Source organism: Osmerus mordax, chromosome 19 (genome assembly GCF_038355195.1).
Source record: "Osmerus mordax isolate fOsmMor3 chromosome 19, fOsmMor3.pri, whole genome shotgun sequence".
Lineage (NCBI taxonomy): Eukaryota > Metazoa > Chordata > Actinopteri > Osmeriformes > Osmeridae > Osmerus > Osmerus mordax.
Genome location: NC_090068.1, coordinates 7484754 through 7500384, shown reverse-complemented (window position 1 = coordinate 7500384; position 15631 = coordinate 7484754). Strand labels below are relative to the sequence as shown.

The following is a 15631-nucleotide window of genomic DNA, read 5'->3' as shown; positions in this document are numbered from 1 at the left end:
AGCGGTATAGTCCGGTCATCTGGGTCTCTGGTCAGGGGCCAGTGGTGCACGGTCCATTCGTGGTGCCTTGAACATAATCACTGCTGTAGCTGTTTATGACATGGTCGGGCAAGGGGCGGGGGGGAGCTTGTCCCGGGGAGGAGACAGGGGAGGGAGGGAGTGTCTGTGGCACACACACACACACAACTGCACACACACACACGGCTTCCATGGGGTGGTTGACATCCTGTGGTGAGGGGACTGGGGAGGGCGGGGGGGAGGGGCTGATGTGATTTATTCATGTGGGCAGGACTCATGACCTCATCTGAGCCCCCTCAACTCCCCCTGGACTGTAATGGTACCAGCAGCCACACACACACACACCCCGCCAACAACACACACGCACACACGGGGAGTGGCCCGAGAGATAAAGCGAAATCCATATCGACGACTAATAAACATGGAAACCATCTGTAGTTGCGCCGTTACATCCTGGTGAGCAGGCACACACAGTCCTGCTCAAGACCATCGAGAAGCTTCCGGCGGATTCCACAAGCTCGGCTAAACGTTTAGGGGTGGATGCCACTGTGTGGCTGACACCTTTATCTCCCGGCAACTCCTATGCCCTAGGAGTGGGGGGAGGGGGGGTGGGGGGGCACACCAGCCACAGGGTGGAGAGAGAACACCAGGGAGACCAGTGTGGTGGGACATTCACTCGTGGTGACAGTGGGGGGGGGGGGGGAGAGCTTGGGGCCTGCTCCTCAGACACATACCTCAGATAGCTAGTGTGGGAGGTTGAGGACCTATGATTCAGCAGCTAGCAACGAGCAACCGCTAATCTCGTCCCTACACATCTCCCTGGCATTTGGCTTTGACTGCGCTTCGAGGACGTGAGTCACGACACCGCTTGCCCCGACCCATGTCTCCGACCTGAGGTGGAATGCGCGAAAAGGCGGAAGAGTTGAATGGAGAGATGAATGAACGCATGAATGAACAAACGAACACACGCGCAAACAAAACGGGGGGGAGGCCCGAGCGCATGAATGTAGGCAATTGTGCCCCGGCAGAATTAGCCTTTGTGTCGAAACCCATGCCCAGCTGTGGTTTGCATTAGCCGTGTCGACTCCATGCCCCCCCACGCAGCATGCGTCGCATGGAGGTAACTCAAACCTCCTCTCAGCCCTGCAGGTCGACTCCATGCCCCCCCACGCAGAATGCGTCGCATGGAGGTAACTCAAACCTCCTCTCAGCCCTGCAGGTCGACTCCATGCCCCCCCACGCAGAATGCGTCGCATGGAGGTAACTCAAACCTCCTCTCAGCCCTGCAGGATCAAACGCCGGCCAGTGTGCTCGCACAGCCGGAAGTAGAACGCCTCTAATCGAGTTTTACCTCCATTCGAATCAAAGGATCCATTGCAAGGGGGGCCACTGCTGCCGTTTGGGGAATAAAAGGATTCAAATTTGAGTCACTGTCAGCTGGGGGAACAAAGCAGGTCGTTACGACGCTGTCGAATGGCAGGCCGCCTACATGATTCCTCCACCACCCTTCCCATAATTAGCACATGAAACACACACAGACAGACACACCTGTCAGGGACTTTTGCCGCTGCCACAACGAGCCCCGTTCCCGTCCATCATCTCCTCCCTGCCCTGACGCTCTGATGTGGTTTCAGAGTGGCGGCAGGTAGAAAGACAAGCCGGTGACTCACGGCTTAGTGTCACAGGGCCGCCAGACAATGACCCGGCTCTGTGTGACGGGGGCTCCTTTGTCCTCGGGCGTGTCCTGCTGTGCTGGGAGCGTTGGTTAGTGGTCACCTCGCTCCCCTGTCCAGCCCACACAATAGGTAGGTGAGAGGTGGGCGCTGGCCCACAGATACTATGACAGATCTACCCCGGTAGACTCCTGTTACACACACACACACGTGTGCATGTGTCCACAGACACAAACACGCACACACGCGCGCGCGCACAGACACATACAGAATGGGCGTTGGAGAACAGCAGTGGATAAACACAAGGTTTGTGCGTGTCCCAGACGAACCGAGTGTGTGGCAGCACGTCATACGGCCCTGTTTATGTGGACGGCGCTTGTATGGATTTCCGTGGCAGCGTGTGGGTGTCTGAAATGAGTCTGAAGGAGATGGTCGTGGAGACAATAACCCTGGCGGTGATTCCTGAGGGGGGAAACGGAGACCTCCAGGTCGGCCTGGCCACGCACTGCGTCAGTTGCCGATAATTAAGGCAGCGCCGGTCATAATTACCGACAGTGAAACTTAATTTCAGGGGCTTTGCTGGGGAAAATCTGTATACACTACACAGCCCTCAGGACAACGTGTAATTTGGCGAGCCTGAAAGACGCTGGATATAGAAATTGAGTGACCGTCTCCTTTATTTAGCCGATCCACATGCTTATTTCTGGAGGACAAGTGGTGGTAAATCACACTCCCTAGACAAGCTACAAACACGAAAGTCTTTTTTTTATAATGCCTCTAAACTACTTTTTATCTGTGGGACTAGCAGGCCCGGGAGATGCAGGGGGACAAATATCGTCGAGAAGGCCCTAGTGATAACTGAATGGGAGGGCTGGTCGCTTTCACCCAAACAAAAAATGTGTTACGACTCAGAGTCTAATACCTATTTAATCCCTTGTGGCTTTGTTGATTTACTGTTGAGCACTGCAATTTTCAAAACACCCCAACCCACTTACTGAATGTAGTTTAATGGATTAGTGACTCAAACGAGATCCCATCCCAAGCATCTGCAGTGTCCCCTGCGGACACCCCCATCCAACATGCCACTCGGGCGTGATTTATGGACAACAGCAGTGACATCTCCAACGGAGATGACGCTGAAAGACAAATGGTGAGAACACATGACTCGGGGACGGGGGAAATGGCAAACCTCCGCTGAATGCAAAACTGTGATAGCGTCCAAGAAGCTCTTCCTCATGATCCTCATCACCATCACCACCGCCGCATCCACCGACGGTCGCTCCGCCCCAACCCTCCAGGAAGGGGGGGCTGTTGTGTCACAGTTTCAAGGGGGAGGGGAACCACGCCTCAGCGGGTCCCCGTCCCCCTCCCTCCGTCCGTCCCCCAGTCCACTCACGAGGCCTGGCAGAGGGGAAGCGCTCCTCTAGCCCGACGCCTCCACCCCCCCACTGGGAGAGCTGTGCCCAATGCATGGGTGAGTAGCGAGGGCAGCCATCTCAAATAAAGGCCCTTGTTGCCAGAGCATATGGACCAGAGCCAGAATACTGAGTCATGTGTCTGCACCCCCTCCACCCACCCCATCGCAGCCGGTACACCCACGGGGGAGATCAGACCTTACCCCTCTGTTTCCGAGACGCATCGCAACTCTTTTGTGTTGAGAGGCTGTCCTGTACTGGAGCTATAAACAGCTAACATGCAGCTGTATAGGAGTCCACCTTGATGCTGCCCCGGTGAAGGGTGTGTGTGTGTGTGTGTGTGTGTGTGTGTGTGTGTGTGTGTGTGTGTGTGTGGGCCGAGGGATAGGGGAGGTTGTGTGCTTCTCCAGTAACTACAAGTACTATCAATGTTCGGCCTCACTGAAACACTGACACAAAGGAGACACAAGCGCAACCAGAGCCAGCGAGCAGCGAGCCCTCCGCTCTCTCTGGCTCCCCATCTACCTCTGCTGGGGTTCACTGGTACTACAACTAGGCCACTAATAAAGGCACTCGTCTCATCATCGATAAGCCTGTTGAATAACAACTTTTTGCAATCTAAGTTAATAAGGTAGGTGGTGGACCATGGTTCAATGACAAACGTTTTGAGAGCACGACACTTATAGAGAACAGAGCGATACAGGAAGATGGCCCCTGTGCATCTGTCCACGGACGACTCTCACATCTAGTTCCCTAATTACCCACAAAAGGAAATAACAGTCACATGTCAACTCTCCTCGCAGACAAGAAAGTCACATGAACACCCATGAGGTGAAAGGGGAGTCACATGTCACTGGACGCCTTGCGGGCGAGGCCCCTCGGGTCCAAACAAAGCCGGGAAGAAGATACACTAGTGGCGCTGACGGCGGTGTTGTCGAGTTCTTCCTCGTCCTGTTTTGAAAACGGGGATTTCAACACGCAGACAGATGGCGCCACCTGCTGGCTCACTCGAGGTGTAGCGAGTGTGTAACAGTACAGGGGCCCAGACAGCTCCCCGGTGGTGAACGTGCGTCATAGGTGCAGAGGTTCAGCATGAGAGCTGTGCCCTCGGCAGCGCTGTGTGATAGGACGGCACACAAGCAGGGGCGGGGTCGAGCAGGAAATCAAACCACAGTGAACTCCTTCATGCACATAAACAATCTTTTGACGCAGAGCTGAGGAGGACAGAGTGAACTCAGTGATCGGAGTTTCCAGATTTTTCTTTTTTTCCTTCTTTTCTTTTTTTTCCCCACAGATGGTTATGCATAGGACGGCCTATCAGAACTTGAAAACACACAGCAAACTAACAGAGTTTCTCTGCTCGAAGCTAAACATCAAAAAGTCGGACATTTCTTCTTCCAACGTCAGTTTGTACCCTAGTACAGCTCATTGCCCACTAGATGGTGCCCATCTACTTGAAAACAAACTTGCAGGAGAGAGGGGAAAAAAAGGAAAGAAAGTAAGTCAGGTCACCAAAAAAAGCTACAGCTTCTCAAATTACATTTGGGGGCACCGAGTTTGCTTTCCAAAACACAGAATGAAGGACACACTTAACAGTTTCCAGTTCAACTCCTCTGGGTGATGGGGAGTGAGTGCGACTGCGGGCTCCCAAATGGCAGCTGGGTGGCTCAGTGTTAATAATGCTCAGAGAACAGTAAAGACTAGCAGATGTTTGGGAGGCCGTGTCTGCTGCGCAGCCAGCCCCCGATACTCACGGATGCACAGAACGTGCAAAACAGAGAGAGGGAGGGGGGGGGGAAGAGGCAGAGGGAGAGGGATGGGTAGAAACCTAAAGGGAGGGGATAAGATGGGAGGCAGAGAGAGAGAGAGAGAGAGGGCAAGATCAGGGAGGACAAAACAGAAAGTGGAGGGAGGGAGAGAGAGAGAGAGAGGGGAACAGAGTGAACAGAAGAGGGAGAAACGTAAGGAGAGGGAGGGAGAAGGAGAGGTGGAGGGGTTGGGAGGGGGGGGGGTTGCAGTGTGCACTCAGTCAGCGAGGTCACCGAGTGCGCTCGTTCCCGGACAGCCTGTCAAAACACCGCTGCTACCATGCCGCAGTGTGCCTCTCCACCGAGGGGAACTCTACACCGTCCCACCACACACACTTGCGCACACACAAACTCCCTCCCTCTCCCTCCCTCTCTCCCTTCCCTCTCTCCCTCTGAAACAGTTAATCTCCCTGAACTCCTAACCGTGCTCCGACGTTTCACGAAAGCGCAGAACAACAGGACGCGATGACCACTCGCTGACCCCCCCCCCCCCTAGCATCGTTCACAGACGGCGCATGGCTTCTGGCTACATCAACAGGTACTGGATGGTACCAGAAAAGAACGACACAACATGAAACCCGAGAGGAGGCGTGAGGTCTGTGGAGCGGCAGCGTGGCCGTACTCACCAGGTAGAGCAGGAAAGTGTGCAGGCCAGTCCCCAGACCCACGGAGGACAGGATACCCAGGCCCAGCCAGTAGGCACACCACAGGGACCTCTTCTCCACGTACTGGACGTACTGCGGGGCCCAGAGAGAGGGACAGTCAGGCGCATGTCGGCAGAACAGGCAGAGGCAAACAAGAGAGAAAGCGAGAGAGAGACAGAGAGAAAAAACAAGAGAGACAGGAGGGAGGGCCGAGGGAAGGTACGAGAGTGAAAGTGCGCAATAGAGAGAGGGAACCACAGAGGGTGGGAGAGGGCAAGTGAGTGGGAGAGACAGAGAGAGACAGAGAGAGAGAAAGAGAGAGAGAGAGAGAGAGAGGGAGGAAGACCTAGAACCGGAGTCAGAGCCTGCTCTGTTGAAAAGTTTGGAGGACAGAGCCGTAGGGTAGGAGTGTTCGGAACAAAAGAAGAGAATCACTCTTTTCATGGCAGCCAAGTCTTACACAACTAATAAGTTAAACTAGCCAAATCTCTCTCTCCCCCTCCTCCATCCATATCTAATACAATCTACATGGAAAAGCAGTTCCTGAAGTGAGGGCAGGTTGTTTTCAGGAAGAGGCATGGATGGACGGTGTAGATTACAGTAACTGTGGAGGTTTTCTGGCAAATTGCTCGTTTCCCAGTGACCCCAGGAAAACAAAAACCACATATGCACCGTCTCTCATCACTTAGTCAGCGTGCTGGGAAGTACTAGCTATTAGTAATTGTTTTCAGTGTTTCCTAGGAATTAAGCAACACCTTGGGGCACATGTAAACGTGGAAAATATATTTACGGCCTTGAAAATTCATGACCAGTTTTAGCAGGTAAATACAGTAAGGACGGATTCAAGCCAAATATGTGTGTTTTGCCCTGGAAAAGCATATTTGTTTTATTATTGGGCCTTTAGAAAGAATAAGACCGATCTTAACGTGCGTTACCTCACAGCGTAGTGATGCTAATTATTAACACGATATACTCGCAATCACATGGTGATTCACACACACACACACACGTATGCCAGTAAGAAAACGAGGACCCTGCATAGCACTGTGGCACTGTCATTTTACAGCTAGAAGTCCTTGTGTTTGATCCCTGCCTGGGGCACTGGGGCTGAGGTTGCCTTCCTCCCTGGTCTCTCTGTGTGGAGTTGACATGCTCTGCCCGCGCTCACAAGGGATTTCCTCCGCAAAAGATCGCCAAGAAAACCATGCAGAACAGATGGCTCCTCCTACCCACCCAGGTATGAGGTGAGCACTTGGACTTGGCCCCTGGTCACCTTGATGTGGCTGACCACTGCTCCTGGCTGCCCTCAGAGGAAGGACAACAGGATGGGAAATGCAGTGCAGAAATGTGGTGGACAACTCTGTGTGTGTGTGGGTGTGTGCGCGTTTGACCACTCCCTGCACGCGTGCGTCACACTGCATGACCAATACAACTTAATTCTTTATTCGTATGTTATTCAAGTGTTAAAGTAGCGATTGAGGTCGGCTGGAGCGTGATGCGTCATTCACCTTTTGATGAGTTCCTTCGATGGAGTAGACCACATACAGAAGGATGAAGAGCCCCGACAAGGCGAACGCGGTCTGTCGCCGGTGCCAAAGCCTAGGAGGAGAGGAAAGACAGGGAGGAGAACAGAAAGAGTCGAGGGGGTGGAGGAGAAGAGAGCAGAAGATGGGGAATAGAGAAGGAGAAAAAAGGTATTCAACGTTGGGCAGCGTGTGGAGCAGACCCGCCTGGCCAGATCACGACAGTGTGTTTAAGTGGCCGTTCGAGGCAGGAGCTTAAATCTCTGATCCCTGTCTTAAAGGCTTGATTGTCCCTTCTACATATCAGGCTCATTAGTGTGCGAGTGCCACAGGATATAAAGACGGTCACATTCTTAATCAACACTTACACCCCCACCCCCCCACCCCCATCTGCCGACTTCAGGGCTCAGGACCAGAGAACGTTAACGCCTCTGAGGAATCGACTGAAAGTTCCCTCATAAAGATTGGTAGTTTTACAGTGCCATCACATTATTTTGAACCAAATTATTGTCGAGCGTTACGATTACACGAACCTCCATCTGTCAGTCGCCTACTTGAAGTCTGCAAACAACCGCGTGTTGACTTTGCGGAGGAACTCGAATTTGGTCCGCGGATGAATGAAAACAATGAATGCCACGGATTTTATGTCAACTTTGTATTTTTCACATCTAATCACTTCTGAGAGTCGGTCTACTGCCTGATGCAAGAACAACATGTGCTCAGAACACACGTCCTATGAGCGCACGGCTTGTGGCGTTTGCGGTTCCCCACATCCTCTTGTAGTTTGAGGAAAATAAACATCTTGTCCTCACACAGCAAACCGCAACCAGCCCAAAGAGTGCACATGCTGACCTTATTTTGCTGGGGGCCTTTTACATCAGCACAGGGGTTAACAGAGTTTGTCATTTCGGAAACACTTTTGCGTCATCCCAGGGCCCGCTCTCTTAGCGCATGTGGGTTATACAACACTAGTGTTATACAACAGACCATCTCACACAATCTCCTTTCAGACAGAGGGAATAACAGCATCATGAAGTCTAACATGAACGGAGGTCCGTGATAACATGTAACGCCCTCCTGTCATGGCTTCGCAACTCCAGACTGAAACATGCTGAGGGAGTCAGGAGGGCCTGTCAAATGAAAGCAGACAAGAGTCTCAAGGTCCCATCTCTCTCTGGGTCTCTGTGTGCATGAGCGTGTGTGTGTGTGTGTGTGTGTGTGTATTACCTTGATTCGCAGACATAACAAAGTGCAAGTTCATCGGTGAAAACCAAACAAACTTCTCTTTTCAAGATAAGTCGAAATGAATTAACCTAAAACACAAGCTGACGAGGAACACGACAGAGTCAGAGCTCTCTTCACCGTGTCCTGTATTCGAACATACACATTTCTTTACCGTAACACACGTGGACGTGAGCAAGACATTGAAGGCATTTCCTCCGCGATAAAAGAACGGATGCCGTCTCCTCTCACCTGCACGCCCACTCCTTCAGGGTGATTAGCAGCTCCAACAGGAAGTAGTGGAGTGTGACTAGCGGCCTCTTCCACACCACCAGAGACAGACGCTCCTCCCGGTCCGACTGTTTCCTCTCGCTCAGCGACGCGTCTGTCCACACAAACACCGTTTAGCATCCACCGTCGTCCTTTCGTCCCACCTCTCACTTGTTTACATCCATTCTTACAGCATGGTAGAACATCGTCGTTCTATACAAACTAAGAACTCCACAACGGTGCAAAAACAAGTGTTCTTTGGGGTGACAGAGGCAGCCACGGCTCACCTGTAGACTGTCCGTTGGGCTGCTCCTTGGCCCCGACACGCTGCTGAGGAAGCTGACAGTCTGTCGCGATCTCTGCCATCTCACGGGGTAACGGAAGGACCGAGGGCCTGGTGGAAACACGGAGAGAACGGACACGGCTTAACGGAGATAAGACACGTTTCTATAATCTATGCCACGCTATCTTTCACTCACACACACACACACACACACACACACACACACACACACACACACACACACACACACACACACACACACACACACACACACACACACACACACACACACACACACACACACACACACACACACACACACACACACACACACACACACACACACACACACACACACACACACACACACACACACACACACACACACACACACACACACACACACACACACACACACACACACACACACACACACACACACACACACACACACACACACACACACACACACACACACACACACACACACACACACGTTTATAAATATACAGCCACTGACCGGGGGACCAGAGCGTTCAGAGTTAATATGCTGCGTCCTGCAGATTACTGGTAACCCAATCAGGCCAATGCGTGACCTAATGATACTCACAACAATTGGTCCTGCCAACTCTACAGCGTTCTCTGCACTAGACACGTAACGTACACTGTGTAGTTAGTCCTTGCAGCCAATAGTAGCCCTCGTTAATGTATCTATGCCTTGGGGTCAACTGGGGGAAAAGGACATCAAGTCCAAATGTGGCGCAATGTCACAATGTGCAATTTCAGTCCTGGTCTTTGGGACCCCCTGCCCTGCCAGTTTTAGATGTTTCCCTGATCCAACACACCCGATTCGAATGAATGGTCGTTATCAGGCTTCTGTAGAGCTTGATAACGACCCATTCATTTAAATCAGGTGGGTTTGAAAAGGGAAACGTCTAAAACATGCAGTGCAGAGGGTCCCGAGGACCAGGGCTGAGAAAGGCTAATTAGACCACCAATGCCCCATTCCCTGCACAGTGCGAACCCCTAGTTCCCCTAAGCCTGGTTGCGCCCATACTGAACAAGTTAGTATGTTCTGTATCTTATCCCAGACACGTTAGCGACAATTATCCGTCATGCGCAGATGTATCCTCGTGTCTGGAATGGTCCAGCGCAGAGACAGATGGTGGGAGACGGGAGGTAAGATTGAAACAAGGCCCACCTTCAGCACGCTCAGGAGTCTGTCTGTAAAGCCATGAGATGAGGCTGACACACAGGCACGCAGTTTACCATCTGGTGGAAGTGTCAGAGTCCCACACAGGCTAATCTATCCAGCCAGCCCCCCCCGACCCCCTCTCTAGGGGAGCCTCTGGCTCCAGTTTCCTGACGTCCACATTGGCTGTGGTGACAGACAGCAGTCAACAGTGTTGACTTTACAAAGGGCCCATGAAGGCTCTTTAGAACCTTAAGGAATTTTGTGGACATATGTTGAGGCCAAACGAAGATGACAGAGATGGTGTGTGTCCTTTTCTCCCAACATTGGATCACGTGTTCAGATCAATCCTGGGCCTAACAGTGGAGGAAAGTTTACAATGTAGCCTACTGGATGAGCTCTTACATGCTTCAGTTGGGTTGCAATATAAGATGCATGAGAATACTCCCACTATAATTCTGAGATATATTGTATGCTCTTATGCAACAACCTATGTGTATTATTAAACTAAACTGACCGCCATGTAGCAGCAAATATATTCTGCTCTGACCTGCAACCTTGAATCTCAATTGATCAGCATTACCAAATATAAAGGAGTTGAAACAATTGGGAAACTATTGCCCTATCCCCGAAGACTTCACATTATATAAAAGATCTTGCGTTCATTACAGACTTTCCGTGGGGACATTACGTGAATATGCACCAATTTCTACAGGGTTGCGTCACCAAAAGGACTCGAGATACAAATAATTTACATTTATTATTGACCTAAACCTGTACTTCCGCATAACATATAGGCTAACTGAGGACAATGTGTGACATTTACTTTATTTACAAGTTCATATGGTTCCTAGGCAACTGAATGTATCCGCTTTGAAAGAATACAGAAGAGAACACCACAACGCGCGTTTTATTCAGCAGCGCAATTGCCTGCCACGGATTTGATTGCGCAATAGCTTCCTCAAAAACAACTGCCTGTGCGGGACCTGTTGAGTAACCATGCAGTCCTAACACACCAATGCAAAACTTTATACAGTGAACATAATCTTTACAATCCTAATATCTTCGAACAATGCGGGATTTTTAACAAGTAAACACTGGGCAATGTACACCAATAGTCCCTAAATTTCAACAACAGAGCCCAAATAACAAACAAATCAGAACCTAGTGTTTGAAGGAGAGAAGGCTACTCACCTTACTGAGATATGTCTCAAATCCACAAGAACTATGCCCCATATGCCACCGTCTCAGCTCCGCTGGTGATGTAGGGCAATAGAATCCATTAACTACATCATAACTTATTCGGGGTGTGGTGGGGGCCAGCAAGGGATAAAGCTGCAAGAGTTGTCGGGGGAGGGGATGGCATAAGGATGTGTGTAAGGGACGTTTCATCATCTGCCTACAAAAACCCTCCGAGACCAAGACTAATTAGAGCACTAAAAATAAAATCAGATCGTTTTCCCGGAGCACACATCTAAGAGATCTGGTCTCTCTGACGATTTCAACTAAAAAGTGACTGGCATTGGTGCAAATACCCCAGTCTAAAAAACACACCCCGGCCGGAGAGATTTTTCAGAAAGTAACACGAAGTCAAAGCATGGCCTAATTAGCTGGGCCCCTCATTTAAAATGATCCCGGTTTAAATGTATGTTTGTTGGTGTAAAAGTTAACTTCTGTGCCTGAATAGGGTTAGATTTCAACATCAGCCGAAATGACACAAAGTACAGTAGCCTACTGCAGTAGCCCTGTGTAGTTACTGTGATCCGTCATCATATACAAAAACACATTTATATTTATAGCTATATTTGACAAGTGGAATTAAACATCAAATAAGCAAATTGAGTACGCCAATAGGCTCTGGGAATAAAACATGTATTAAATTACAGTTAGGCCTATTTCCAGTATTATTCTGTTTTAGCCTAGTTTTAATATCTGATGCAATTAATACAGCAGATAAATGTGGATATTTGTACCTACCGAACAGTCTCATTGTGGAACTACCATTGTCTCCGGCGGAGCCAAGTGGAGGAGACTGTTAGTGCAGGTTTAAACCCCAGTAACAAGCCTGGTGCATTGCGAGACAAGCCGTAGATCAGTCAATGTCAGGTGGATTCGTCCTGTTGTATCTGGAACACGAAATTCAACAGATTAGTAGTCATCTGTATCACCCTTACCTTCTTCCAACCCGAGCTGTCAAACGCCGCAGCCTATATCACAGCAATCAGACCTGCGTTTTTGCCAATCTCATGGACAGTCTGGGCTGTGGTTTAGCCTACTTCCGCCAGCGTGCAGAACGCGCACCAAGCACGCAGACTGTGCAATAAAGATTCTTAACTTGGATATGATTCCATGGAGAGATGCATCCTGTAGAAGCGCCTCGCTTAAATTAAGTCGAAAAAGGCAGCGAGCGCTTGAACCAACACCGGCTGTTTTTTAGAAGAGCATTATACGCGCTGCTTCGGCACGCATAGGCTGCTACACACAGATTTTTATAATTTCATGATTCATATTTTTAATCGTATACAATACAGAAAATAATTACATTAATCCTCGCATATAGCCTGTGGTTTAAACTGTACGTTTAAATTTCAACAATTATACACGTTTACAACTTGGCAACTCAAACTAGCCCACACACATATAAACCACATTCAGTGATCTCTAATGCATGTATTAATAAGTGGGCCTATGAGCATACCATCAATTGGTATTACCTTATTAAAAAAATTTCTCTCTTCGTTTGTAAGCAGGTTGCGCAGCAGCACCTTAATATACTGAAACGTACTCACCTTCACGTCATCAAAAAGAGACCAGGAACCGGACGAAGGAAGCAATAGCAACACGTTTATCCAACGGAAAGGTAGGCTTAAACCAGGATTTTGTTTTTAACGCGCCTAGAAGTAAAGTTAATATTGAAAGTTACCTAGTCTACTTCGTAAAATACGTTGTGAGCATAAGTGAAGACTCGTTTTTATGTATCAAGACTAAAGGCTCGCACGATTGTTGTCTAAACCTGGCTAAGCTAGCACGTTTAATGGTACAGGCACAAATGAGGTTGTAGCAAAGTTGAGGCTAGATTCTCACTGAGTCCGTGTTTAACCCTGGATGTACTCTGACTACTTTGACTTCTAATTCACAGCTTGGTCACGTTGATATGGATTCACTGTACGGTCAGATAGCTGTGGGTATATTGGCTGGAGTGGGCTGTGGACTTTGTCTTGGATGGCACTTTCGCGCTCGTTTCGGCAACTCTTCCAGGGCTGTCATCTCAGCTGTCGGAAACGGCACTGGAAATGAAACAAGTGTCATGGGAGAAAGCGGCGAATTCAAAATGATTCTTGTGGTTCGATCCGACCTGAAGATGGGAAAGGGTAAAGTTGCAGCTCAGTGCTCGCACGCAGCTGTGTCAGCCTACAAGCAAGTGCAACGCAGAAACCCGGAGCTCTTGAAACAGTGGGAATACTGTGGCCAGCCCAAGGTGGTGGTGAAGACCAATGACGAGGACAGTTTGTTAGAGCTGCTGACCCATGCTAAAGAGGTTGGGCTGCCCGTCAGTCTGATCCAAGACGCAGGGAGGACGCAGATTGCACCAGGATCACGCACTGTGCTCGGCATTGGTCCTGGCCCTGCGGATCTTGTGGACAAAGTCACCGGACACTTGAAGCTGTATTGAACAATATAACAAGAATACTTAATTGTCTGTGGGAAATAGTTTAAGTAACACTGGGACTGCCTCCCAAACAAGATATTTTTTTTATATCAAAGTTGTATTTGAAGCTGTCATTTTTGTTACATTGTCTGTTAAAATCAGAACCAGAATCCTATAGGCTTAATCGAGCTCAGTTGCTTAAGTGCTGTTAGTTGTGCTGGCTGTGGTTGACATGACATTGGGACAACACTGGTGCTGAGTTTAACAGGCAAGTTCCTTTACATCGAGAAATGTGACTCAATGAATTAAATGTAAATACATCTACCACAGTGGCAAACATGTATAAAGAATGGTGACAAGACCCCACTTTTCTTGACAAACAAGAAGCCTTTATTTTATGTGGAAAAGAAAACTGCCGTTTCGTTCATGATCCAGATTATGCACAATCAACTATTTTAAGTGCACGCTTAATCTAGTCATTTTGTCTGAGTATAAGGTAGAGGGAGTTAATGATTGATTTCTTGTATACGCGCAAGCCTTTGATAAAAACATCCAATTACCACAGTCCTGTGATTTTTAACTCTGAGATTCAGAGGGCCAACTGAAAAGAAAACCAAAACCTGCCAGGACATCAAGGCTAATAGGTTTTAGTATCTCTCTTCTGTACACTCAATAACAGTGACCTAGAACACCACGATATCCAGCATACACAAACCTTAGCACAAAGGGAGGGAGGGCAGGTTAGTAAAATACACACAGGTCCGAAGAATAAGGTTTCTTTAGTAATCCCTCCTCAAATGGAATGGTCCCACACGAGCACGTAACAGCTCAAAAGGGGAGGTCATCTGTTACACGCCGAGACTGTAAAAGACACCTGCTCCTCCCCACGGTCTGACTGGTACACCTGCATAGGCTTGATTTGGGAAGGATAATAAAACTAATTTTCTGTATGCATTTAAAATAATCTCTCGTTCCTCAAGAGCTCCGCGGGCCCGGCCCACCCCTCCCTCCCCCCCCCTCCCCGAATGTTGGGTCATCACTGGTGTTACGTAGTGTTTCTAGTTTGTGGTCATGGAAGCGGCAGTCTCATTGTTCAAATATAGAAGAACATAGTAGCTTTTTTTTTTGTTTGTTTTTTCTTGTTTCTGAATATACAATAATTAAATGCATTTTACAGACGGACAGAATAAGCTGCTCACACACATCAAAATGAAGAGATTCTACATTAGTTTCTTCTCACTACAGAGTGCAAATCAGATGCTTCACAACAGACCTTTTTAATTAAGAAGAGGACTTCCTCTTTCCACAAGCCCCTTCATTGTACACAAACCATTCCCCATTCAAAAATAAAATAGACAAATTAATTCTAGTAAATATGGAATGTGAAAAAACAACTTGTGATCCAATCTTTTTTTTTTCCATTGACAATAGAAATAAAATGGAGTCCTTCATGACAGTTTGAAAGAAAATAAAACAAAAAACACAGATAACAATAAAATAAAAAGAAGAGAAGAACTGCTTGTTGGTATCCCCTGTGGTGAGTAGAAGATAGTAATGGGCTGGTGAAGGACTGAGGAACAGATGGATGGATGGTTCCGGAGGGCTGCTTGACCCGGGCCTTACATGCCATAGCCGAAGCCTGGCTGGGCCTGAGGGGGCTGGCCGTAGGCTGCGGGCGCCGAGTAGCCGTAGCCGTAGGCGGCCTGTGGGGGGGGCACTGCCACGCTGGGACCTGCTGTGAGCATCAGCTGGGGTGTGCCTGCAACACACACACACACACGAGGTTACACATGTACCGTCCTGTAGACAAACACCATACACATCATGGTTCTAACACAAACCTTCACAGGCCCTGAGGAGACAGGACTTTCACATGCAGTGCTTTTCATCTTGGATTGTCGGTTACCTACGCTGACGTGACCGCGTGGGGTTTCA

At 49.0% G+C, this 15631-nt stretch overlaps 3 protein-coding genes across 7 annotated transcripts in view; 1 reads left to right on the top strand and 2 right to left on the bottom strand.

Annotated features, from left to right (window-relative positions):
- Positions 1–12319, bottom strand: part of LOC136963267 (vacuole membrane protein 1-like) — a 44936-nt gene extending 32617 nt beyond the window's left edge. Inside the window, exons 1-7 of one of the 5 annotated variants that reach the window (XM_067257333.1) lie at positions 12275–12319; positions 12025–12173; positions 11242–11382; positions 8860–8966; positions 8555–8687; positions 7067–7157; positions 5541–5651 (exon numbers count right to left, since the gene is read on the bottom strand). In XM_067257333.1, the coding sequence (XP_067113434.1) occupies positions 5541–5651; positions 7067–7157; positions 8555–8687; positions 8860–8938 (414 nt within the window). In that variant the 5' untranslated portion in view covers positions 8939–8966; positions 11242–11382; positions 12025–12173; positions 12275–12319. Of the gene's footprint in view, positions 1–5540; positions 5652–7066; positions 7158–8554; positions 8688–8859; positions 8967–10056; positions 10106–11241; positions 11383–12024; positions 12174–12274 lie in introns of those variants that run through there. The other 4 variants (XM_067257336.1, XM_067257335.1, XM_067257337.1 and 1 more) reach the window with 4 other exon arrangements.
- Positions 12320–12865: 546 nt separating this feature from the next.
- On the top strand, positions 12866–14057 carry ptrh2 (peptidyl-tRNA hydrolase 2). Its single transcript, XM_067257641.1, has 2 exons — positions 12866–12907; positions 13187–14057. Exon 2 carries the CDS (start codon positions 13202–13204, stop codon positions 13718–13720), a length of 519 nt encoding a protein of 172 aa, XP_067113742.1. The 5' UTR covers positions 12866–12907; positions 13187–13201; the 3' UTR covers positions 13721–14057.
- Positions 14058–14954: 897 nt separating this feature from the next.
- Positions 14955–15631, bottom strand: part of cltca (clathrin, heavy chain a (Hc)) — a 30068-nt gene continuing 29391 nt past the window's right edge. The window contains exon 31 of the mRNA XM_067257640.1: positions 14955–15455. Within this exon, the coding sequence (XP_067113741.1) occupies positions 15316–15455 (140 nt within the window). The 3' untranslated portion in view covers positions 14955–15315. The remainder of the gene's footprint in view (positions 15456–15631) is intronic.

Coding starts and splice junctions, on each gene's coding strand:
- ptrh2 (XM_067257641.1), top strand. CDS start 13,202: ATGGATTCACTGTACGGTCAGATAGCTGTGGGTATATTGGCTGGAGTG.